General features: G+C 40.0%; 1 protein-coding gene across 19 annotated transcripts in view; it reads left to right on the forward strand.

Annotated features, from left to right (window-relative positions):
• The window catches only part of CLIP4 (CAP-Gly domain containing linker protein family member 4), a 93,838-nt gene that overhangs the window by 15,822 nt on the left and 51,716 nt on the right, over window positions 1-26,300 (forward strand). For 15 of the 19 annotated variants that reach the window (XM_073897200.1, XM_073897202.1, XM_073897207.1 and 12 more), the window contains 5 exons: window positions 10,166-10,313; window positions 18,562-18,701; window positions 19,504-19,597; window positions 20,747-20,908; window positions 22,655-22,773. In XM_073897200.1, the coding sequence (XP_073753301.1) occupies window positions 10,181-10,313; window positions 18,562-18,701; window positions 19,504-19,597; window positions 20,747-20,908; window positions 22,655-22,773 (648 nt within the window). In that variant the 5' untranslated portion in view covers window positions 10,166-10,180. Of the gene's footprint in view, window positions 1-3,837; window positions 3,996-4,101; window positions 4,205-4,689; window positions 4,929-10,165; window positions 10,314-18,561; window positions 18,702-19,503; window positions 19,598-20,746; window positions 20,909-22,654; window positions 22,774-26,300 lie in introns of those variants that run through there. The other 4 variants (XM_073897198.1, XM_025867996.2, XM_025867994.2 and 1 more) reach the window with 4 other exon arrangements.

A 26,300-nucleotide genomic window follows, 5' to 3' on the forward strand; every position in this document is an offset into this window, starting at 1 on the left:
CTTCGTTGTCCAGGAACCTTGCTGTGCCTTAGACATAATTGCATCTTAGGTGCAGCTGGACCATATCCCCATGTGCCTTCTCATCCCAGTAGATGGTTCAAGTTCCAAGTTCTGGTCCCATATCACTGCCCAGTCCAACTCTTGTTAAACAGGCAATACCTGGTCATACTTGTATGACCTATGGGGTGTTCTAGGAAGTATTACCCCATAAACTACCTTGATGATGGTTTATGGTGTAAACTCAATTTTTTGGACAAAGGCAACCAAGTGAGTAGGAGAGTCTCTCCCTAATGGCTTGGTATCCTGTGAAATTGCCTCTCAACTGTTTTGTATGTGGGTGTAGCAGAAAAAGTCAGTAACCTGGCTGGTTTGAACAGAAAGTTGCATTATAGTTAAAAACAACACAGCTAGCCACACCCTGTCACCTAATAATAGTGGTATCTCAGAGGGATAATTTAAATCAGCAATAAAAGTGAATTGTATACCTCTGGAAACTTCTGTTACACACAAATCTTTCTGAGTTTTTGTGGCTTACTTACCATAGGACTCATTTACAGTTGCTGAAAGCCAACCGAAGGCAGATTGCCTTTCTTCTTTTAACCAGTTAAAGAGGTGGGCGGGGTCAGACAAAAACAGGGTACGATGAGATCAGGGCGAGGGAGGTGGAAGCCCCAAAGGGAGGAAGCCTCTGTGTCACATTATCATCCCTAAGAGTGCAGAAAGATGCTGAACTTGCAGGGACAAAGAAACTGGCAGCTGACTGGGGACTGTGGGATGGCCATGGTGTTTAAATATTACATAAGTTCTATGGATTTCAGTTGACAGTATGTTCCAACCAATATAACAATGTAATGTGACTGCTGCAAACAACTCTTTTGATATCTTGAGCTATGCTAATAGAAGCATAGGACCGAGAAAGAGGTCAGAGTTTCTATCCTCTCTGCATGCAACAGGACACTCCCGTTCATTCAGGAGCTCTAGACAAGCTGGGGTGCATCGTAAAGAGTCCTTTAACATGCTGGTGAGTGGGATCTTGACCATGTCTTATAAGGAGCAGCCTAAGGGATAGGGAATGCTTGTCCTGGATACCTTGGAGTGAGACATGATCTGGAAATCCCTAGGGTAGAAAGCCAGTAAGGAGGAGATGCAGGGAGCTGGATTTGGCTCAAGGTAGGAAGACCTTGTCAACAAGATTGACCTATGATAAAATGGCTGTTTTCAAAGGAAGTGAGTTCCTGGTTACTTTTTTTTTTTTTACATTTTTTTATTATGTTATGTTAATCACCATACATCATTAGTTTTTTTTAATTTTTAGTTTTTATTGTTATGTTAATCACCATATATTACATCATTAGTTTTTGATGTAGTGTTCCATGATTCATTGTTTGTGCATAACACCCAGTGCTCCATGCAGAACGTGCCCCCTTGAATACCCATCACCAGGCTAACCCATCCCCCCACCCTCCTCCCCTCTAGAACCCTCAGTTTGTTTTTCAGAGTCCATCGTCTCTCATGGTTCGTCTCCCCCTCTGACTTACTCCCCCTCATTCTTCCCCTCCTGCTATTTTCTTCTTTTTCTTTTTTCTTAACATATGTTGCATTATTTGTCGCAGAAGTACAGATCTGCGACTCAACAGTCTTGCACAATTCACAGCGCTCACCATAGTACATACCCTCCCCAATGTCTATCACCCAGGCACCCCATCCCTCCCACCCCCTACCACTCCAGCAACCCTCAGTTTGTTTCCTGAGATTAAGAATTCCTCATATCAGTGAGGTCATATGATATATGTCTTTCTCTGATTGACTTATTTCACTCAGCATAACACCCTCCAGTTCCATCCACGTCGTTGCAAATGGCAAGATCTCATTCCTTTTGATGGCTGCATCATATTCCATTGTGTACATATACCACCTCTTCTTTATCCATTCATCTGTCGATGGACATCTTGGCTCTTTCCACAGTTTGGCTATTGTGGACATTGCTGCTATAAACATTGGGGTGCACGTACCCCTTCGGATCCCTACATTTGTGTCTTTGTGGTAAATACCCAGTAGTGCAATTGCTGGATCGTATGGTAGCTCTATTTTCAACTGTCTGAGGAACCTCCATACTGTTTTCCAGAGGGGTTGCACCAGCTTGCATTCCCACCAACAGTGTAGGAGGATTCCCCTTTCTCCACAACCCTGCCAACATCTGTCGTTTCCTGACTTGTTCATTTTAGCCATTCCGACTGGTGTGAGGTGGTATCTCACTGAGGTTTTGATTTGGATTTCCCTGATGCCGAGCGATGTTGACCACTTTTTCATGTGTCTGTTGGCCATTTGGATGTCTTCTTTGGAAAAATGTCTGTTCATGTCTTCTGCCCATTTCTTGATTGGATTATTTGTTCTTTGGGTGTTGAGTTTGATAAGTTCTTTATAGATTTTGGATACTAGCCCTTTATCTGATATGTCATTTGCAAATATTTTCTCCCATTCTGTCGGTTGTCTTTTGGTTTTGTGGACTGTTTCTTTTGCTGTGCAAAAGCTTTTTATCTTGATGAAATCCCAATAGTTCATTTTTGCCCTTGCTTCCCTTGCCTTTGGCGATGTTTCTAGGAAGAAGTTGCTGCGGCTGAGGTCGAAGAGGTTGCTGCCTGTGTTCTCCTTTAGGATTTTATACATCATTAGTTTTTGATGTAGTGTTCCATGAGTTCCTGGTTACTGAAGGCATTCAACTATGGCCATTTGGTGGAAGGATGTCATAAGGGAGACTCGAGCAACTGGAAGGGGGCCTTTTCTAATCCCTGGAATCGATGATTCTAACAGGAAAAGATGCTCTGGTGTGCCCCAGCACTTACCTCTGCTCGTGCAGAGTCATAGACATTCATTCATTCAACATCTGCTATTCCTAGGCACTATGCTTGGTGAACACAGAAGTACATTGTAGTAATCTGTATAGCAAAGCCAGAACAAAAAGGCCTCAGAGAGAGTTGTTATGGTGTAACACTAGTGATTCAGTGTTATAAACCTCAGTCATGGGGAAACAATGGACTCATTAAGTTCCTTCATTGAGGGGACTCATTAAGTGTCAAGTAACACCTTTCCTTCACTGGATGATGGAGAACCAGGATGTCAGCATTTCTGTTAGTTGTCACAGTTTCACCGCCTTCTGGCTCTTGGGGGATGGGGACTGGGACCAAGAGAGAAGAAGGTAAGAAACGAGCAAAGCAGTAGGGAAATAAAGTTCTGGGATGACTACTGTTTACTCTGTCTACACTGACACCTTTGCGTGTAATTATTCCACCTGGGCATACTATTGACTAGGCTTTTTACGGTAAGACCTGCAAACAGGTAATTGGCTGATGGACCTACTCTGGACCATGCACGGGGTTAGACACAGGGGAGCCCCCAAACAGGTAAGATGCCCTCGCTGCCCTTGTGAAGTCGGTGGGGGCGCTCCTAGCCCCAGGGGCTAGCTAAGGGCTTTAATGGAGGAAAAAGCGCGCCCAGGGCTGCTTCCCCCGCTCACTGCCCTGGGCCCGGCGGGGTTCCTCCGAGAGCCGCCCTCGAGCTGCGGTGGAAATGTCACAGCAGCACCACCTCCACGCAAGCTTAACCCCAGACAGTGCTAACCTGGAGGCCTAACCTTGCGTCGGCTGGGGGGCCGCCGGGGCGCAGGCAGGAGGCGCGCGAGCACAGGGGCGCGTTCCCCACCTCCGTCCCCCCCCCCGCCCCCTCCCCCGGGTCCCGGCGCGTGCGCGGGGCTGGGGCCGAGGCCTGCGCGCGGCCCGGGCGCCTGCACTGCGCGCGCGCCGACCCCGCGTGGGGCCCGGCTCGGCGCGCGCGGAGGCGGCAGGCGGGAGGGGCCGGCCGAGGTCGGGCAGCGGCGCGGCGGGAGGCTGCGCGGCGGGCCACTGGAGACGGGCGCCGGGTGGAGGAGCGCGCCTCTCGGCCTTGCCTCCGCGCCTCCGCGTTCGCAGCCGGCCGCCCCGACAGGACCCGAGGAGCAGGTGGGGCGGGAGCGCGCCGGGGGGGGGGGAGCTCCGGGCCGGCAGGGCGGGGGCGCGGGGGCCCGAGGGGCGGTTGGCGGCTCGGGGAGGGCGGCGCGGAGGCGCCGGGAGCCCTGCGGCCGCGTCCAGTGGCGCCGGTGTCGCGGGCTCCCGCAGGCCTCCCTGGGGCGGCGCCGGGGGCGGGGGCGGTGCGGCCCACCTTCGGGGAGGTGGGCTTCTCCTCTCCGCTCCTGGCGGGCGCCTTAACTTTCGGAGGAGGTGCGGCGCGGTGTCTGGTTGCGGCCCCCCCCCCCCCCCCCCCCGCCGCCGCGGCCGCGGCCGCCCGGGCGCCCTGGGAGTGCCACCCGCGCGCCGAGGTGCTGCGTGCGCTGCGCCGCCCTCCGTCTTTTTCCTGCGGCGGGCCTCCTCACATCTCTCGTGCCTCCCTTGGCTTCTTAAATTGTTTAAGAAACCTTTTGCCAGTGGGAATGCGACGCGAAACCAAATGACTTTGCTTCCGGTCTTTGGCTGTCCTGAGATCCCTTAATTCTAAATCGTGGGAATTGGGAAGGGAAGTTGGAGGGAGTACTTGCATCGAGACCTGCCCTAAACAGAGACGTGGTTTAGACCTCATCCTTGCAGATTAGATTGATGGGTTTGTAATGTCAGCTTTCTTTTAGATGTCAGGTTGTTCATTCATCCAGAGACTAAAGAGGCAGTTTGGATTTAAACTCTGAGACAGTGTTTTGATACGTATCAGAGGATGATATTCTCCTGGGATAGTAACTTAGTCTATGTTCCCAGCTAGACTGTGGTTCATATTGTAGCAATATCGTAGTAAAAATCGGCGCCTTTGAAATATTTCAACCAGGAAACGCCCTCTTCGGAAACATCCCCCAAATACTTTTACTTCATTTTCACATTGACATTTATGAATCTTCTGCAGAATTTAAAGTAAGTCGTCTAAATGGCAGAAGATCAGGCGGTGCGGGACATGTAGCAACGATGGACGAAAAGCAGGGAATTGAAAATGGCAGAAGTCTAGCTTTCTGTGTTTTTATTATGCAGAACCATCCCGGCTCTATCTTACTTTGCTAACATTAATATGCATTTTTAATGCTTTCGTTTGATAATGGACTACCAGGGCTGTAAGATTAGATCTCGAAATGGAATGAATATTTTTATTTAGATTTTATAGACGATTTAGCAAGTGGTATATTATTTGTAGTATTTCAGATATTTCAGATTTACCAGATACAGTTTCCACCAGCAGGGCCTTTTTTAAAAAAGTGATATTTATATGGTGTCTTTTATTGTTTATAACGCCCCTAATTTTGAAACATGTACTAGTGATCTTTATGTTATAGAATCAACTCTGTTTTTTTTTTAATTTTTTTAAGGATTTTATTTATTTATTTGACAGAGACAGACACAGCGAGAGAGGGAACACAAGCAGGGGGAGTGGGAGAGGGAGAAGCAGGCTTCTCGTGGAGCAGGGAGCCTGATGCAGGGCTTGATCCCAGGACCCTGAGATCATGACCTGAGCTGAAGGCAGATGCTCAATGACTGAGCCACCCAGGTGCCCCTCAACTCTCTCTGTTTAAACCTGCAAATAGGGGTGCCTGGGTGGCTCAGATGGTTGAGTGTCTGCCTTCGGCTCAGGTCATGGTCCCGGGGTCCTGGGATTGAGCCCTGCATTGGGCTCCTGGCTCAGCGGGGAGCTTGCTTCTCCCTCTCCCTCTGCCTCTCCCCCTGCTCATGCTTCCTCTCTCTCTCTCTCTCTCTCTCTCTTTCTCTCTTTCTCTCCCTCCCCCCTCTCCATATATATATCTGTGTCTCAAATGAATAAATAAAATCTTAAAAAAAAACCCTACAAATATCTGGTTACTTTTAGGCTTACTGTTCCCTTGTTAATTATGTATAATTAACTGTGATGCTGTTGGCTTGCTTTGTTAACCTTTATTTGTTTCTTGCTGTTTATTATTTTCTCATCTGGAGTTTGAGCAGCACTGTTTTACTTCAGTGATATTCAGTAGAACTTTCTGCAAGGAGGGAAGTGTTGCTGCACTGTTTCAACAGGTTAGCCACTAGCCACGTGTGGCTTTTGAGTACTTGTATGGGGCTAGAGCAATGCAGGAACTGATTTTTTAATTTAATGTAAGTAGCCACATGTAGCTAGTAGCTACCTGTTTGGACACTGCAGCTATAAATTTAGTCTTTCAGGAAGCTTCCACTGGCTTTCTTGAATCCAGCGCTTGTTACAACTATATAGTACCTACAGCTTTCTTATAGGAATCCTGTACAAGACTCTAATCTATGTGAGGTCAAGGGCATACCTATTTTCTTTCCCTTTGCTACCTAGTCTAGGACTTAGATTGAGTGACTAAGTGAAATTCTTGAGGGCAGGTGTCTTTTATAATCTCTCTAGGGCCCAGAGCCAACTAAGTATTAAATACTGTAAATACTTGTTTAGTGATTGAACAGATGCATGTACATAACAAATAAGTGGGTAACTGGAGATGTTACATTAGAAAATTTTTTGTTATTAAAGTATAATTAACACGTAGTGTTATATTAGTTTTAGGTATATAGTAAAATGACTCAACAATTGCTATATTACTCAGTGCGCATCATTAGTGTATTCTTAATATTCTTTATCCTTTTCACTCACCCCCGCCTACCTCCCCTCTAGCAATCACTGGTTTGTTCTCTATATTTAAGAGTCTGCCCTCCCTCCCTCCCTGCTTTCCTTCCTTTTTTGTTCCTTTGTTTTGTTTCTTAAATTCCACATATGGTTGAAATCATATGGTATTTGTCTTTCTCTGTCTGACTTCACTTAGCATTATGCCCTCCAGGTGCATCCATATTGTTGCAAATGGCAAGATAGTCTTTTTTATGACTGAGTAATATTCCACACACATGCATGCACGCACACACACACACACGCACACCCCACACATTGTCTTCATCCACTCATCTGTGGATGGACCCTTGGGTTGTTTGCATATCTTGCCTATTGTACATAATGCTGCAGTAAACATAGGGTGCATATAGTTTTTTGGATTAGTGTTTTCATTTTCTTTGATTAAATATCTAGTAGTGGAATCACTAGATCATATAGTAATTCTATTTTTAATTTTTTAAAAGATTTTATTTGACAGAGAGACACAGCGAGAGCAGGAACACAAGCAAGGGGAATGGGAGAGGGAGAAGCAGGCTTCCCGCCAAGCAGGGAGCTAGATGTGGGGCTCGATCCCAGGACCCTGGGATCATGACCTGAGCCGAAGGCAGACCCTTAACCGACTGAGCCACCCAGGCGCCCCTATTTTTAATTTTTAAAGGATACTTAGAGATATGGTTTAAATGCTTATTTTGGTTATAATACTTCCCTGGGAGTCTAATGAATATAAAGACTCATGGCATGATACAATATGAAATTGAATGGAAGAGCCTCATGATTCCAACTTGTGTGGATACAGCTTAGATGTCCTGTTAGTTGAGTAGCTCAAAGATGCTGCCCTTGAACCATATTCCAAATAAAACCAAGAGAGTCTCTTGACCTCAGTAAGGTTCCATAGTGAGGCCTACCAGCCCTGAACCACTTTGAAGAAGTTAGTGGGCATCTCTACTCACCACCATTCTGTGTTAGGGTATGGCCAGGAAATCCTTGAAAAATCATTAGATACTAGAGCCATGTTACAAGTGGCATTTTCTGGGGTGCCTGGGTGGCTCAGTCATTAAGCGTCTGCCTTTGGCTTGCGTCATGATCCCAGGGTCCTGGGATTGAGCCCCGCATCGGGCTCCCTGCTCCGTGGGAAGCCTGCTTCTCCCTCTCCCACTCCCCCTTCTTGTGTTCCCTCTCCCTCTGTGTCTCTCTCTGTCAAATAAATAAATAAAATCTTAAAAAAAACCAACTTTTAAAACAAGTTGCATTTTCTCAGAGCTGATTTGGGGTAATGGTGTAGGATGGGATTCCTGCATAAATCAAAAATTTGGAGAATTTGATTCTACTTTGACCAAGCTTGATCAAGATCCCAGGTGTCACAGATCTTCAGATCCAGAGATTGCTTTCAGGAAGGATTCTAAAACTTGACCAGTTTTTAGAGGTGTTCAGTTTTCTTAAATGGGGCGAAAGGTAGAATGTTGAGTTTTTCATAAAGGAAAGGAAATGGGACTAGGGAAAATGCAATGAAGACAGAAAATACAAAGAATGTTTAGTACATTGATCAAGTAATATTGTAGCTTCTCTGGGCTTGAAGTATCTAGCATGTGAAATGACAGCGTTTATTACATCTTGTTAAATAAATCATCTTTCCACCGTGGATCTAGGATTTGAATTAAAAATATGTGTAAGACACTAATCTAGCTTCTGTGGTAGGTGATAGTTGTATAAGGTACAGTTCTTTAAGGATCTCCAAATCCTGCAAGGAAATGACAGGTGGTCTCAGGATCACTTTCAAAAAACATTTTTGGATGAGAAACTCTAGGGTGTGTGTTACTTTTTGGAATTGAAGTATTTGAGGAAGATCACCTTGCTGTGTGATACCAGTTCCTTGTTATTTTCCTGTTTATGTGGCAGAGTTACTGTCAGAATGATTCAAAGTATTGGGTGGCAAGTAACTTTAGCATCCAAGAGAACTTGAATACCTTTAACATAGTTAACACTGGATTAGGTTCTTTAATATAGAATATCCACACATCCATATAAGCATGCACTTTATGAGAAAAAAAGAAATCACCTTACTCTTTACCAGTTCCTGTTAGTCTTCAGAAAACATATGAATCAAGTTGGAAAGGAACCAGTTAGCTCAGAGGGGTTACTGTTTCTTTGGAGCAGGATGGTGATGGTGGAGTAAAGATGGGTAAGTTAGATATAGGACTGGTTAACGAAGTATAATAGAACACACATTGAGTAATATCCTTACTCTACCATGACCTGGTAGAGTAAGCTATCAATTAACTATCTTGGTTTATTCTTTCTAAAATGGTCAAAAATCATTTTTATTTAGTTTTTTAATGTAGTTTTTTACTTATATTTAAAAATAGATTCATAGTATTTCAGACTTTAAAGATTTGATACAAAAGAAACTGGGTGTTTTTTACCTTTATAGTTCAGTTTTACTAACATTTTCTCTGCCTTCTATGCCATTGCCAAACGAGCTAGGCTGCAGCAGCAGTCCAGTTTATAGCACATTTATTCTAAGCTCTCATGTTTTCTGGGAAAAAGAGGTAATATAAGTGACGTGGTTTACAAGGCATGGCCTTCCAACTAATGCTAGGATAGACTGAATAGGTCTTGTATGTTGATAAGAAGTGAACGATGCTGGTAAGCTCTTAGATCCATATTTGTGTAAGTGATGTGATTGATTTTCAGTAAAGTGTTCTGGGATTTCAGAAAATAATAACAACATTCTAAAGTATATGATTTTCATGTGATGAGCATATGACATGAGCTATTACTGGATGATAGATAATATAACCTGTGTCAGATCCTATGATAGATAGAGATATATCTATAAGGGATATTATGTCCCTTTGTTACTTGAGTAAAGAGAAGATCACCCATTTAGATTAAATCAGCATTTTAAAATATTTTCACCTATTATTGGGAAATACATAGCTTTTTATTACTCCCGGGCTTTGTCTAAAAAGACTACATGTCTGTAAGAGACTTATGAAGCAACATATATTCTTCAACAACAGTTTGCTAAAAGGAAGTTTTATTTTCATCTTCCTTTCTAAAAGAGATTCTTGAAGGTTGAAGTTTACAATGTCAGTGGGTTGGGGTGCCTGGCTGGCTCAGTTGGAGGAACATGCAACAGTTGATCTCGGGGTTGTAAGTCTGAGTCCCATGTTGGGTGTAGAAATTACTTTATAACATAAAACCTTAAAAAAAATGTCAGCAGGGAGTCTGGGTGGCTCAGATGGTTAAGCGTCTGCCTTTGGCTCAGGTTGTGATCCCAGGGTCCTGGGATCGAGTCCCGTGTTGGGCTCCCTGCTCCTTGGGAGCCTGCTTCTCCCTCTGCCTCTCTCTCTCTCTGTCTTTCATGAATAAATAAATAAAATCTTTAAAAAAAATGTCAGTAGGTTACATATTAAAAGAAAATAGGTTTTTTTATTGTGATTGAAGGCCATCATTCTAAGTTGCATACAAATATAATAGATATGCTTTCTTCTCCCTCTCATTAAAGGTGGCTTTCTAGAAGATGACCATAGAGGACCTTCCAGATTTTCCAGTAGAAGGAAATTGTTTGATTGGAAGATACCCGTTTTTATTTCCAGGTTCTGAGACACCAGTTGTTTTTTCCATTTCTGCGGCACCAATGCCTTCGGACTGCGGTACGTCGAGTAGCTGATAATGGCCTGGAGACTTGACTTCTGTCTTGTACCCTTTTTGCATTCATAATTTTTCCTAAAACTCTTTGGCATGGTTTCCATAAAATTGCTAGTTTTCCTTTTTCAAAAATACAATTGCTTATTGCTTTTCTTCTGCCTCTTAAGCCATGAATGCTTTATTTTGCTGTCAGCATTTTTATTATGTAAAAATGTTCATTTTAGGCACCGTGATGGATTTAGAGGATCTTATTTTTAGAATGCAGTGGTGCTTAGACATCTAGCATTCTTGTGCTATTGATGTATTTATTTTGGTTAAATGTACTGACTTGCTTAAAAAGCCATGTATTAAGACAAAACAAAATATTATGAGCTAGCCATCTCTAAGGGCCTTGCTCTCTCTGAAGTGCTAGGATCTAATTTACCAAATAGTCACTACTGAAACGATCCAAATTTGGGGGATAATATAACAAGTTATGTGTTTGAGTACATAAGCAAGCCGAATTGGGATCTTCTCTCACTAGTCTTCCGTTGTAATTATAATGTATACACAAATATAGTAAAACTTAAAAAAAAAAAGCCATGTACTTAGGTAGAGAGTGTGAGGCGTTGCCCTGGAATGTGAAGTGGGATTGGTTCATATTTAAATCGGTTCACTTAAATCTCCTTTGTAAAATGTAAATTTATAGCTATTCTAGTTTTTACCTATTTAGGCTTATTTCTCCAGAACTATATATTATCAGATTGTTGCTAAAGGAATAAAAGAAAACCAGGAGATAAATTTAATAGATTTATTACATTTCTAGTTTAGTTAGAATTTTTCAAGTGAAGTATTGGGTCATCATTTCAAATTGTCTTTGGAGACAGAGATCATGCAATTTCTTTTTTTTTATTTGTTATTTTTTCTTCAGAAATGCAACTTTTAAATATTAGTAGATATGAAATTGTTAGGTGGGGAATTTATCTCTTTAGTCATACCCATTCTAATAATTACCTCCAAGTTCAGAATCTAGAGCAGCTTGCCTTGCAGTGGTCAGAAATATTCCATAAAACCTGTGCTTGGATCCTGGGAGTTATTTGCAGCTTTTATAGAACGTGGACTGGGTTTATTTTCAGATATAACAAAATCAATTATGCAGGAAAAACCTCAACTAAAGCACTTTGTGCCTTGCTTATGGCACTTACTTCATTCTACCCTGAGTCGTAATTGTCTTGTTTCCTTTCCTAGGCTGTAGCTCTTTGGGATGGAGTAACAACCATGCCTTGTTTTTGTTGATCTTCTTAGGGCTAGTGTAGGGCTAGTGATTTGTTGATTAGTTGCTCAGTCAGTGTCTGTTGAATAAATACATTGAATGTAAGGTGATAATGGCCGTTGACCCCTTTGTATGACTGAAATTAAACATTGCCTATATGCTTAGAATTACACATTCTTAGAATCTGAATGGACCTGTAGGTCAGCTTTCCCTACTCACTTCTTAGTATGGAAATTCTATTTTCAGGATCTCTGATGAATAACCGCTCAGCCATTTGGATAACTTCAGTAGTGGGAAGCTAGTGAAACAGTCCATTTCATGGTTAAAAAGTTTTAGTTGTGATAAAGTTGTTTTTGTATATAGACTCAAAATATGTCTCCTTGAAACTTTGGCCAACCGATACCAGTTTTTGATGTGTGGAACATACTTCTTTATATGACAGCCTTCAAATATTTGGAGATAATTTGAATATTTTTATTTAATGTAGTTCCTTAGGCTACATGTTTCTGGTTCCTTCATCAGTCCCTCAGCGTCAGGATTTCTAGACCCTTTTCATTCTAGTTGTTTCTTTCTTTGTACAGTGTAGTCAGTGTCCCCTTGAAAAGTGGCATCCTGAATTGTATTTATTATTTATTGAGGGCCTGTTATGTGCTGATACTGTCCTAGTTGCTGGGGATAGCACAGTGACTGAGATAGACATTCTAATGGGGAAAGACAATAAACAAATTAATAAACAAAACATAAATATTATGTGGAGAAAAGAAACAGGGTGCTGTGACAGAGGATAATGGTGCAGAGTGTCTCTTGTAGATGGGGTGGTCATCCGGAGTCAGAAGAAGCTGGTCACAAGAAGAGCCTGGAGAGAAGTATTCCAGGCAGAAGAATAGGAAGTTAAAGGCACAGAGTTGGGGAAAAAACTTTGGTACATCCTAAGAATTAAAGGAAGGCCGTTGTGGTTGAGAAGCAAAGTGGTTGAGGGGCAGAACGACAGGAAAGGATGTTGGAGAGAAAGGCAGGGGGCAGATCACGCGGGATCATTTAGGCCTTGGTAAGGAATTTGTATTTTATGCGGAGTGTAATGAGAGCCATTGAATGTGAGACTGAGAATGAGATTAAAAAAAGAAACAAAGAAAAACCAACTGCACAAACCAGAGTTTAGACATGCAGGTCAGTGTTGATTCTCCAGGTGGTTACCCTGCAAGGCAATATAAAGATTTTTGGAATCCAGTTTACACAGAATGCATATCACATATATTATAAACCCCACGATGCATTATTATTTTTCCTTAAAGAGTGAGTTACCTCTTAAAGGGATTTAAGTAATAGTAGCATATCTTATTTGCCCAAGTAGTTACCATTTCCAGTGTTCTTTATTCTGTTGTGCAGGTCTAGATGTCCAGTCAATACCATTTTCCTTCTGCCCAAAGGGCTTCCTTGAACATTTCATGTGGTGCAGATCTGCTGGTGAGGAATGCCTACAGCTTTTAGATGTCTAGGAACATCTTTATGTTGCCTTCTCTTTTGAGAAATAGGTTTGCTGAGTATAGAATTCTAGGTTAATAGTTTTTTCTTTCAGTGCTTAAAGATGTTGCTCCATTGTCTTTTTACTTGCATTGTTTCTGATAGGAAAAGTGCTGTGCTTGTTGCCCTGAATGTAATGCCTCTCCCCCCGCCCCCCCACCCCAGCTGCTTTTAAGATTTTCTCTTTATCACTGGTTTTGAGCAATTTTCCTATGATGTGTCTTGGTGTAATTTTCTTTATGTTCTTCTGCATGGGGTCTGTGAAGCTTCTTGGACCTGTTGGTTTCAGTTTTCATCGAGTTTGGGAGATCATTATATCTTCAAATATTTTTTTCTGCCCCTTGGCCCTTTCAGACACTCCAGTTCCTAGAAGTTGTCCCACAGCTTGCTGATGCTTTCTTCATATTTAAAAAATTCTTTTTGTGTTTTATTTTGGATAGTTTCTGTTGCTGTGTCGTCAAGATCATTAATCTTTTCGTTTGCGATGTCTGATCAGCTGATGATCTCATCCAGTGTAGTTTTCATTGCAGCTGTTGTTTTCATCTCTCAAGTTCAATTTGGTTCTTTTTCATATCATCCATGTCTCTACTTAACCTTTTGAACATTTGAAATACAGTTATAATGGGTGTTTTAATGTTCTTTTCTGTTAATTATAATTTTATGTCAACTCTGGGTCTGTTTCAATTGATTATCCCTGATTATGGGTCATGTTTTCCCCTTTATTTGCATGCCTGGCAATCTGTGATTGGATGCCAGACATTGTGAATTTACCTTTTGGGTGCTGGATATTTTTCTATTCCTGTAAGTATTCTTGAATTTTGTGGTGGGATGCAGTTAAGTTCCTTGGAAATAGTTTGGCCCTTTCAGGTCTTGTTTTATGATTTATTAGGTAGTTCTGGAGCCGTGCTAATCTGGGGCTAATTATTCCTCACTATTCAGTTTTCTTCCCAGTGCCCTGTGAATTTTTTTCCTAGTCTTTTCAGTGGGAACGGGCACTATTTTATTTCTTTTTTATTTTATTTCTTTTTAATTTAAATTTAATTAAATTAACATATAGTGTATTATTAGTTTCAGAGGTAGAATTTAGTGATTTACACAGAATGCATATTACTCACTTGCATATAAACACCCATTGTCCATTCCATCAGGTGCCCTCCTTAAAGCCCATCACCAGTAACCCCATCCTTCCACTCATCTCCCCTCCAGCAACCCTCAGTTTGTTTCCTGTAGTTAAGAGTCTCTCTTATGATTTGTCTCCCTCTCTGTTTTTTTGTTTTGTTTGTTTTTTTTGTTTGTTTTTAAAGATTTTATTTATTTATTTGACAGAGAGCGAGAGCAGGAACACAAGCAGGGGGAGTGGGAGAGGGAGAAGCAGGCTTTCAGCAGAGCAGGGAGCCCAACGTGGGGCTCGATCCCAGGACCCTGGGATCATGACCTGAGCCGAAGGCAGATGCTTAACGACTGAGCCACCCAGGCACCCCGCCCTCTCTGTTTTTGTCTTGTTTTTCCTTCCCTTCCCCTATGTTCATCTATTTTGTTTATTAAATTGTATATATGAGTGAAATCATATGATATGACTTAATTCACTTAGCATAATACCATCTAGTTCCATCCGTGTCATTGCAAATGGCAAGATTTCATTCTTTTTCATGGCTGAGTAATAGTCCATATTGTGTGTGTGTGTGTGTGTGTGTGTGTGTGTGTGTATGCCACATCTTCTTTATCCATTCATCTGAACAGGTACTATTTTAGGCCCTTTACAAGCACTGGGCTCTAATCTTTTTAATCCTTTACGATGGTTCTTTCTCTTACCTCAGGTTTTCCTCACAAGCATATGTAAAATACTCAAGAAGACCCTTCATAGATCTTTGGGATTCTCTTGCTGTGTATCTCTTTCCTCTCTGATACTCTTTCCTGTGAACTCTAGCTCCCTGGATTTCCTTGGCTCTCAGTGTTGTCTCCTCAACTCAGGGAGTCTTCTGTGCTTCTCTTGGTTTCCCTCTCTCTGCACTGAGACCTGGAAACTGTCAAGGCAGATACCTGAGGCAATTGTAAGACCCACCTTATTTGTATCCTGTTATGATCACTGTCTTTCATTGCCTTGATGTTCAGTGTCCTTGAAAACTGCATTTCATCTATTTCCTTTGTCTTTTTTTGTTGCAGGTGGAAGGGTAAATCTGGTCCTCATTACTCCATCCTGACATGAAGTGGGACAGTTCCTCCCCAACACCCCCTGCTTTCTTTTTATTAAAGCTTCCCCCCCCCCCGTATAGAAGCTTAAACTTTAGATTTAGTTAGATTTGTTAATATGTAGTATAGCGTCGAGATTAAGATTACAGATCAGTCTGGCTTTTAATCCTGGCTCAACCACTTACCAGTTGTGTGATTTTAAGAAAATTATTTATTTTCTCTGTCCCTTCTCTGTTCCCTCTATTTCCCCTTTGATAAAATGAGAACAATAACAGTACCGACCTCATATGGTCATTATGAGGATTAAACTAGGCAATAAAGTACATAGAACAGTCCCTGGGATCTATTAAGTACTTAGTAAGTGTAACATATTGTCATTATTATTTAAATGAGCTGTCTGCTGTTTGCCATCACCTCAGTATATAATTACTGAAGCCTTGTTATATGCTTTATTATTTATTGGGCTACTGCCCCCTCTCCCTACTCAGATCATTGTTTTTGTTTTTAGTTCAAGTGTTCTTATTTATCTTATATTTACTTTCTAGATCTTTGCTACTTAAAGTGTGATCCTTAGTCTGGTAGCATTGGCATCACTGGGAGCCTGTTAGAAACTCAATTCTAGGGCTCCTGGGTGGCCCAGTCAGTTAAGTGTCTGACTTTGGCTCAGGTCATGATCTCAGGGTCCTGGGATCATCCCCCACATTGGACTCCTTGCTCAGCATGGAGCCTGCTTCTCCCTCTGCCTCTGTGATCTCTTTCACTCTCACTCTCTCTCAAATAAATAAAATCTTAAAAAAAAAAAAAAGCAGCAGCAGCTCAGTTCCAGGCCCCACCTGAGATTTACTGGCTCAAAATTAACATTGTAACAAGATCCCTAAGTGATTTCTATCTACGTTAACCTTAACGTTTGAGACGCTCTGCTACTGATGAACTGTAGAGTAATTCTGTATCTCCTCTCACAAATAAATCCTGCTGAGATTTTTTGATTAGAATTGAAACTATTTTAAATAATTATTTTTGGTAAAATTGGCGGCTTTAGATATTTTTTAGTTCTGCGACATGATGTATCTCTCTCCATTTAAGTCACTCACCTCTTCCAGTTTCCTATAAATAAGCCTCACACATTCTTTGGCATGTTTGTTACTTTTATTGATATTGTGTATGGGATGCTTTTCCCATTGTTTTTCGTTTTTTTAAAATAGGAAATCATATAAAAATGCACAAAATATAGTAGTAGCAAACATATATGATCACACATATCTACCATCAGAAAGAATAAATGTTGGCATTTTGTCATTTTCCCTTTAGCTCTTGTTTTTTGGTTACAAGAAAACCTTAAAGTTGAAATTCCTTCTGTTTTCTTTTGGTCCTGTTCCCGTTGCTCTCCAGAGGCAACCATTATCTGATATTTAGTGTGAATATTCCAGACCACATTATTATATATTTACTGTATGAATGAGCATATTTAAATGATACATAGTATTGTTTTGTGTATTTGTAGTTTTATGTAAATGATAGAAACTGCATATTATTCTGCAGCATAATTTATCAATCAGTATGTTTTTTGAGACCTAGCCTTATCAACTTATGATTTAGATATCTAATTCATTTCTTTAGTTGTTAAAAAGCAAAAAATAGAATATGCCAATTCTGTCCGTTTCTTTATGGAGAGATGTTTCAGCCCAGCTGTTTTGCCATTATAATTAATGTTAGAATTCTTGAACGTGTCTCCTGTGGACACATGCAGAAGAGTCTCTAGGTATATATTTAGAAATTCCTCCACTATCAATGCCCAGTGCTTAAAAAAAGGACGGATCCATAAATATTTATTGAATGATCAGTTAGACACCCCCACCCTATCTAGTCAACTGCTACATATAAGAAATTTACCCAAATCTATGTTCAAGAAACCATGCAAGGTGCTTCTCTCCGTTGGATACCAGTTCTTTTCTGAGTCTTCCTTTCTGAACCTAGAGGGCCATTCTGTTGTCTAAGATTTTAGATACTATCTCATTCTAGTTTTAGTTTTTCTGATTCTCTTCTAATGGACTGCTGCTCTCCTTTTATACACATCGTTGGTTTTGTGCTTTCCCACTTACCTTTTAGTTATCCTGATTCTGAAAATATGAATTATGTGTACATAGTATAATTTTGGAAAATATGTAAAAATGCAAAGGGCATTAAAAAAACCATGAATCCTGCTACTCACGTATGCTGTTGAAAGCTGACTTCAATAGTGAATTCTTTTACAGAGGCAGCACAATAGAGGAAGGAGGATAGACTTTGGATACAGATCTGGTTTTCTACCCCAGATGTGCCTTACTTACTAGCTGTGTGACTTGGAGCAAGTATTATTTAGTCTGAGCTTTGGTTTCTTTACCTGCAAAATGAGAATAATAGTACGTCCCAAGTAGGGTGTTTGTGAGGACTTGTAAGATGTTTGGTAAGTTGTAAGTACTCAGCAAATGTTGGTTCTCTAATGCTTTCCTTCTTTAGATGCTTCTGGTTTTTTAGATTCCTTGCCCCCCCTCCTTTTGTGGGATTGTTTGAGATAGTACAATCTGATTTTCTTCCATTCTCTTCTCTAGCCATAGGCTGACCAAAATTTTCCATGAATCTTAGAGAAATTTTAAGAGATATTTAGATCACATTCAATTTTGCTAGTGTTCCATGTTTTTACTAATACATATTCCCAAATCACCCAGTCACTCTGGTCCAAGGTTTCACTTCTGCACCGCCAGATACTGGTCCCTTATAGTTGGCGTGGCAGTTCTCATGCCTCTTTAGTGGGTAGAGAGTAATGCCTGTCTCTTATAGAAAATTAGGTAAATACAGGGAAGTAAAAAGAATATATAAAATTGCACACCAGTTGATATTTTGTCATTTTCCCCCTTTTATGTGTGTTTTAATTATAGATGTGAATCTACTGTTCATGATATATTTATGTTGTGAGAGCTGAAAAAATTGATAAAATCTGACAGATTTTCTGTGCCTTAGAAGTAGTTGTTGGAAAGTTCAAGGTTTGAGATGGGTGCGCTCACATATTTTGTTCTGTCTGTAATAAAATGTGATATGGTGCACAGAAACCTCATTCCCACAATTCAGGAATGCCACATACTTTTTGGCTCTCTTGGGTTATGAAAATTGTTTAATGTAAACCTACTTCTCTTAGCATCTAAAAATATCTGTATCATTTGAGCCCTAGTCTTATTGTTTATTATTTTCAGTATATTTATTTGGCACTTTTAATAAGTTTAATTTACACCTTTTTTTTTTTAAATTTCAAACAGAGTTTTCTTTCTTTGATCCTAATGATACATCATGCCAGGAAATTCTCTTTGATCCGAAAACTTCTGTATCAGAATTATTTGCCATTTTAAGACAGTGGGTTCCTCAGGTCCAGCAAAACATTGACATTATTGGAAATGAGGTAAGGAATTCTTCCATTCTACATTTTGCATTGTTAGGATTGTTAATTGTATAGATGCCCCCCCACCGGCCCCAGCAAACCCCACCATCTGAATGGAAAGGTGGTGATAAATGAAAAACCTTTTAAAGATTCTGATGTTTGTTCTTTGTATCTCCAGGCTTTGCATGGGGCAGTTGAGTTAGTATTGTACATTCTTCCCGTTGTTCCCTCATGCTCCTCACTTGCTTACACCTGGAGTTCTGATGTTAGAGACTCGGTGACAGTGGCATTTTCCATACTTCTTTCTTTGTACACATTAATTTTGTAGACTTTAAAAAATACATTTCATGAGGAAAATTGATTACCAGCATGTTTTATCCATACTTTTGGGTGGTCTGGTAAAGATGTAGGCTTAAATATAGTTTTCAAAAATATTTGATTTTTTGAAGGAGGGAAGAAAGAATAACTGGGTTTTTTGACCTGCATATTGTCATGTGGTTAAGAGAGAGCTTATATATTTTTTCAAATACCATTATACCCATTAGAAAGAAAATTCTGCTTATCCTTTGAGAGGCTAAGGGACATATTTGGAGTGCCAGATTACCTTGGAATAGTCTTTTAAGAATTTCCTTCAGTCTGGTGACAATTATTTTCATTATTGCTATTGGATGCAGAATTTAAAATTTATCTTTAAGAGAAGCCAGTTCTAGCTACTCATTTTATTGAGAACTAATTCTGATAGAATGGACTAACTTGGTTCTCAGCGTGGGTTTGAAATCAGTTTTCGGTCATCATGTTGTCATATCTTCCTTGGTTTCTTCAGATTCTTAAGAGAGGCTGCAATGTGAATGACAGAGATGGATTGACAGATATGACTCTTTTACATTACACTTGCAAATCTGGAGCTCATGGTATTGGTAAGTGTGTGGCAAATCTGCTGGTGGCTTAAGACATCTGTATTTGTGTTTGTATAAGCTATGTTATGCCCCCAGAGTCCCTGGGAGGGCACCTAGCTGATGATAATAATGTCCCCTGAACAGGCAAGCATTCAGTTGGGTCCTCCCAAAAACCTTGTTCCCTCCCCCCACCTTTTCTCAGGGGTGGGGGTCTTTATAGTCTCCTGATACCTCCCAACTTTTCTAGAGCAGGCTTCATAGGTGCATTCTCACTAGATGAGAGTAACTGATAGCACCCTAGAACATTCCTGAGAGTTTACAGCAAGTTAGACAATCTAAGCTGTTTTCCAAGCATCCCGATCCTCACAGACCCCAGTCTTTAGGCCTAAGGAGTATTCCTGTATACATAACATATACGCATATTTTCCCAGATTGGCGTTCTGTGCTTTACCATTGTATAAACCTGCCTCTGTTACTTAACTATATACTGTGAATATCTCTCCCTGTTTCAGTAGTCTGATATATGCCTCTTAAGCTGTTGATGGTGAAGGACTTTTTTTTCTATAATCCATCATGGACTGATTGTAAAAAAAAAAAAAAAAAACCAAATGAAATTATAATAGAAAAATGAAATAAAGACATAAAATACAAGCCCAGTTTTTCAAAAGGCATAAAATTACATTTCAATTAATATATTCTGAAGAAATTATTGCATTGGGAAAAAGAAAAGGGTTATCAAAAGGACAGAGAAATGAGTTTGGGACTGGTAGTGGTCCACAGAACACGCTGAGTAGCACTGGTCTAGGGCATTGCTTTTAATGACTTTATAGTATCCTAGTATGTGGATGACTTATGATTTATTTAACCAATATCATATTATTGTACTTTTAGAATAGAATAGTTTATGTTTATTTATTTATAAAGTAGTTTAGTTTCAAAATTTTATTCATAATAAAAAGTGCTGTGATGAACATCTTTACAACTAAGTGTTTATCCATATCTCTGAGTATGATTGTTTTTTAGAACAAATTCCTTGTAAGTGAAATTTTTGAGGTGTATGTGTAGATTCAATATGCTATTTGCTTTGGCTTTTTAAATAAGTTAGTAGATAACCATCCAATGGAACTTCAGGTTGTACTGAAGGAAAATAATTTAGAATACTTTCTTTAGGTGATGTTGATACAGCTGTAAAATTTGCAATTCAGCTTATTGATCTGGGAGCAGATGTTAGTTTACGGAGTCGCTGGACAAATATGAATGCTTTGCATTATGCTGCTTATTTTGATGTCCCTGAGCTTATAAAAGTGATTTTGAAGACATCTAAACCAAAAGGCAAGTACTATAAGATCACCAGTAGATGTTACTAGTTGAACACTTTATTAGTGGCATAAAAATTAAAATTCAAAGAGATTTCTGCTTGTAATCCATCTTGTTCTGTATGATCTCTTATCCCATTTTTTTTTTCAGGAATAGTTTAATATTTCTTTATTGAAGATTAACTGCTGTTGTTAAACAAAAGGCTTAATACAAAGAGATACAAAGTGAAATAGTGTTCTCTGGGTTTTTATACCTCTGCAAATTCCCCAGTATAACATGGATTTTATAAAGTGTAATTGAATCTATGTGCTATATAATTCTTTTGTCTTGAGTAGCCAGAAGTAGAACAATAAAGCTTTCAGTGCTAAGCATTGAAATCATAAAGAGTATTTTAGATGGCGTTTGGTTCTGAAATTCTCTGATTAAAGAAGGATACAAATTCAGGTGTTTTTTTTTCCCCCTTCCTATTTTGATAGTGATATCCTAAAATTGAATATCAGACTGTCTATATTGCAGTGCTGGTATTTTGACTTTCTCTCTGGTACTCTCAGTGGGTCAGTTTTCTATTGAGAAAAATAAGAGAGCAAATGCAATAGTATTACCCTAGGTTAAAGGTGAGCAGTGTATGGTGTTTTCCCCATTCATAGAAGACTTGTTTTAGAGATTCAGTAGCTAAATTTCCCAGACTGTTTCTCACTCTGCTTTGTATAGTCGTCCATTTTATCTTTAACTTTTACCTTTTAATTTTTGATTGATGTTAGGAAGAAAGCCTCTTTTGATAGTACAGTGTCTTTAATAACTCAGGAAAGTTTGTCCTGAGCATGTCTTAGTTGTTCGCAATTGTAGGTAGGACGTGGGGCGGTGTGGTTTAGATTAAGATAGGATTAGTAGAACCAAATGTATTAAACCCGTGTTAGAGAAAACATGCAAAATGGGATTCCCAAATCTGGAAGATTTCTTGTGTCTAAGTATAGCATCATGGTGATTTATTGAAAGTTAATTACAATATCCTTAGAATTGCAAGATTCTTTTTTTCCTACCATGAAGTCCAAATTCATTTGTTAAATAAAGTATTATGAATGAATATGATTTGTAAGCATTTATATGTTTAATTAGTCTTTAACTTATTCCCTATTTGAAAATTCTACATTGTTTTACCTACTACATTTTATGTGAAGGACCAGATAGGAAATACTGTAGGCTTTGTGGACCACTGCAGCTACTTGATATTGCAGTTATGGCAGGAAGCTAGCCATGGAGAATATGTAGATAAGTATTTGTGGCTTGTTCTGGTAAAACTTTATTTATAAAAATGGGTGGTGAATTGTGTTTGCCCATGGGCTGGTTCCTGACCTAAACCTAATATCTCATTGTAGCTGTCACGACATATATGCAAGACATTAATGAGAGATTGTGTTAAGATCATTACTTTTACAAATGATAATTATTGCCATTAATTTCTTTTAAATATAGTTTATATAATTTAGTTTGTGATAGTTGGAAAATCTATGATAATACCAGTCCATGTTATAACGAAGTTTTATGGTACTGAGAAAATAATTGGTTAACCAGATTGTAGTATGAAGATTTGGTTCCATCATGAAATGATGCTTCTAGTGGCTGGATTTAAGTCTCAAAAATGGCTTAATAAAGTTCTCCCTCCCCACCCCCAACCAGGAAAAAAAAAATCCTACCTGTCTCCTTTTATATTATAGCTAAATTTAAATTCTTAGCTAATATACTTGCGGTGTTTAATTGCAGATGTAGATGCCACTTGCAGTGACTTTAATTTTGGAACAGCTCTGCATATTGCTGCTTATAACTTGTGTGCAAGTACTGTGAGATGCTTATTGGAGCACGGAGCAAATCCTGCATTTAGGGTAAGAGGTTAAACTAAAAGTGAAAAATATTATAAAAGTTAAAATGTCTAACATTATATTCTAGTAAAGAGTTGAATCTGGATGTTGTTATGGAACTCATATGAGGAAGGAATTTATGTTTTTGTGCTGCATATAAAGAATAATGATGATCAACTTTATCTCAAATAAATATAATGCATAGCAGTGAATTTCAGTCCCCTTATTTTGATAAGCTCTATAAAATTTCCTTTCATTCAGTGAAGTAAAATGTTCTGTAATGTGTCATCATCTTTAAGTGTCTTTCATTTAGTTTTTTGTTATATTTATAAAAAGTTAACTATCAAATTAAAATGCATATGTTAAAGTGATATTTCTATATTAAATCATATTTTAAATTCTTTTGGAAAGAAATTTTATTCCAGAGTTTTTTTTTGTTTTGCAGGTGACAGGATCTTTATTTTTTTTTCAGAAAATTTTTAAAAATGCACATTTAGGAGTGCAGTAAACCTTTAAAAATTAAATTAAAGGAAAAATGAATTTTTTCATGGTAATCATGTAAATTAGTAAATTTACAAAGTTAACACACAGGACTGAATTTCATAATCTTCAAGTCTCTTGGTATTTTATTGTTTTTACAGAGTGGCTCTCACTGTTCTTTTCCTTAATATGAATAACAGTGACTTGCTCTGGCAGGAGTTCTTAATTGGGTCTGGGCCTTCCTTTGAAGGGACAGGGGAGGGCAGTGTTTGAAAAAGCCTCTTCCCTTCCCCTTTTCCTCTCCCCCTCCCCGCTTTCTAGTTTCCCCTCTCCTCTCTGCTTCTTTCTGCCACTGTTCTTTCTGTTTTACCCCATCATTAGTTAATTAACCCTTCTCCCCTCTTCCCTTCCCCAGGCTCCCCCTCCCTCCTTTCCTATTGTTTCTTGGGCACGGGGAGAAAACAATAAATAAAAGTCACTGTCGCCAAAGAGAATGTAGTCTAGAGGGGAGGATGGACAAGTAATTTTGCCGTAGTGTGTTGGCATTCAGTGGGTTACGATGTTGGGGTGGGCACAGAGTGCCATGGGTCACAGACAAGGGCAAATGTGACATTGAGCACTTAAACATAGTTAAGAACTAACCAGTTAGAGGAGGGAGGTGCGAAAAGCCTTTTGGGCAGAGAGGAGAGTAGCATTCACCAAAGCTAGGAGATGATTCCCCAATTTGGCTGGAATGTGAAGGTGATATATTTTTGCTTTTCCTAGTACGACTGTTGACAAAACCTCCTAGTGGAGAGACTATTTTTTTTTTAAGATTTTATTTACTTATTTGTCAGAGAGAGAGAGCACGAAAGTGTGAGCACAAGCAGGGAGAGCAGCCGGCAGTGGGAGGAGCAGGCTTCCCACTGAGCAGGGAGCCTGATGCGGGGCTTGATCCCAGGACCCTGGGATCATGACCTGCGCCGAAGGCAGACGCTTAATGACTGAGCCACGCAGGGGCCCCTATTATTATTGTTATTTTAACAGAAGTTTTAGTTGCCACATTCTATAGGAATTAACATAAGTGTGTGACTTACTCTAGAAAGGTGAGGACTTAAAAATCTAAAGTAAAAGAGTCCTTGACTATGGACTCTGAGAAACTAACTGAGGGTTCTAGAGGAGAGGAGGTAGGGGGTTGGGTTAGCCAGGTGGTGGGTATTTAAGAGGGCACATTCTGCATGGAGCACTGGGTGTTATACGCAAACAATGGATCATGGAACACTGCATCAAAAACTAATGATGGTAATTAACATAACAATAAAATTAAAAAAAAGAGTCCTTGTCAATATAGTTTACAACTTATCAGTACAAGGTTTAAAAAAAAATCCCCCCTCTTTTTATCAAGAGTACATATTAGTGCTATACATTTATTTATTTACATACCTTTATTATATTTTGTATATTTTCTTTGAAATCTGAAATTCTTTAAAACAGTCCCATCACTATCCCAGAAATTTAATAACATGTCTCCCTGCCATGCTTTTACTTAGGACCAGACTGACTTGAATTTTAAAATAAAAACTGTGAGGCACTCACAAACTAAGTGTGTTTTAAAAACCTCATTCTTTCATCCAAATGGAGCGTTTGAAGATCATTATCAGCAGAGAAGACAAGGAAAAGAATTTTCTCAGCAAAAGAATCTCGATTCATCATATTAAAAGAAGATTACAGTGTGGAAACTCTCATAAAATCTAAGTTTTTTTGGCTAGGGAATATAGAAGAGAGATACCGTGTTTGAGGGAAGGATAGCCCTAAGTAGGAGAAAGGCTGAATGTAACGGGTCCTAGACATGGCTTCAGATGTCCCTTCTGCCAGGAATCCTGTAAATGACTTTGAAGGAGTCATTAACCTTTCCTTACTGAGTTTCCCTAATTGGCAAACCAGAAACGATAGTAATATTTTACTTATTTAGTTGGTTATTGTCTCTTATGCTACAATATATACTCTTGGCATGGATTTTTATCTGTTTTATTCATAAGATTTTTCTTGATGTGCGAATCAAATGAGATAATTTATGTGATTGGATTTGGTTATATAAACACCATACAAACGTTAGTGGGTTTGTAACTGACCATTTTATCTTGTTGCAGGATTAAATCCAAGGATGCAGTCTCTCCTTTATAGTGAGACCAGGGCTGTTTTCTTGATTATAGCACACATTTTAGAAGTATTGAAGTATTGAAACTGTAGTTTCTATTCCTGAAATCCACACTCTTTCAAACACTCACCAGATTCTCAAGTCTATGCTCCATTTGGGTCATCCACACTGGAACGTAAGCCCCATTAGAGCAGAACACTGCTGTCACAGGACCTGGCCCAGTGCCTGGCAGATAATATGAAAAAATCGACCTACACTGGAAACAAATTAAGGCTTTGACTGACCTGATAAGTTGTTTTGATGGTAATCTGCAGTTAGCATGAAGCCACCAATGGTGGGAGCAGGGCACTGGCCTAAAGGACGTAGAAAGGTCACTAGGGTCATGCAGTAGAGGAGGATGCGTTTGAGGACGGGGATCTGAGGCAGGCAGCCGGGCTTACTTAAGTCATTAAGAAATGACAAGAGTCTGCTCTACCCAGTGGCAGCATGAATGTAGATACAAGACAAAAGTCACTCAATAATGGGGCGCCTGGGTGGCTGAGTCAGTTAAGTGTCCAACTCTTGGTTTCGGCTCAGGTCATGATCTTGGAGTCTTGGGATGGAGTCTCATGTTGGGCTCCGTGCTGGGCATGGAGTCTGCTTGAGATTCTCTCCCTTTCCCTCTCCCTTTGGCCCCCCACCCCTTTCAAATAACTAACTAAATCACTCCATGAGTGGGCAGGATGGATCAGGTTACATGGCCGAGACGGCAGAATCTCTGATCTGAGGTTGGGAGGCCAGTCAGTGCTGTGACTTCTGTCTCCAAACCTGCGCGGCCAGGCATGCTGTCTACTCATGAGCTCAGCGCCCGCGCTTCCCCAACCAGCTCGCCTGCATGGTGCTCCCACGTCTCCTCTGGCCTGTGAGTCCTTCCCCGGCCGCCCTGCCTGCGTAG

This window comes from Callorhinus ursinus, unplaced genomic scaffold (assembly GCF_003265705.2).
Source record: "Callorhinus ursinus isolate GAN/ISIS: 27379988/994484 unplaced genomic scaffold, GSC_fseal_2.0 scaffold10, whole genome shotgun sequence".
NCBI classification, from domain to species: Eukaryota; Metazoa; Chordata; class Mammalia; order Carnivora; family Otariidae; genus Callorhinus; species Callorhinus ursinus.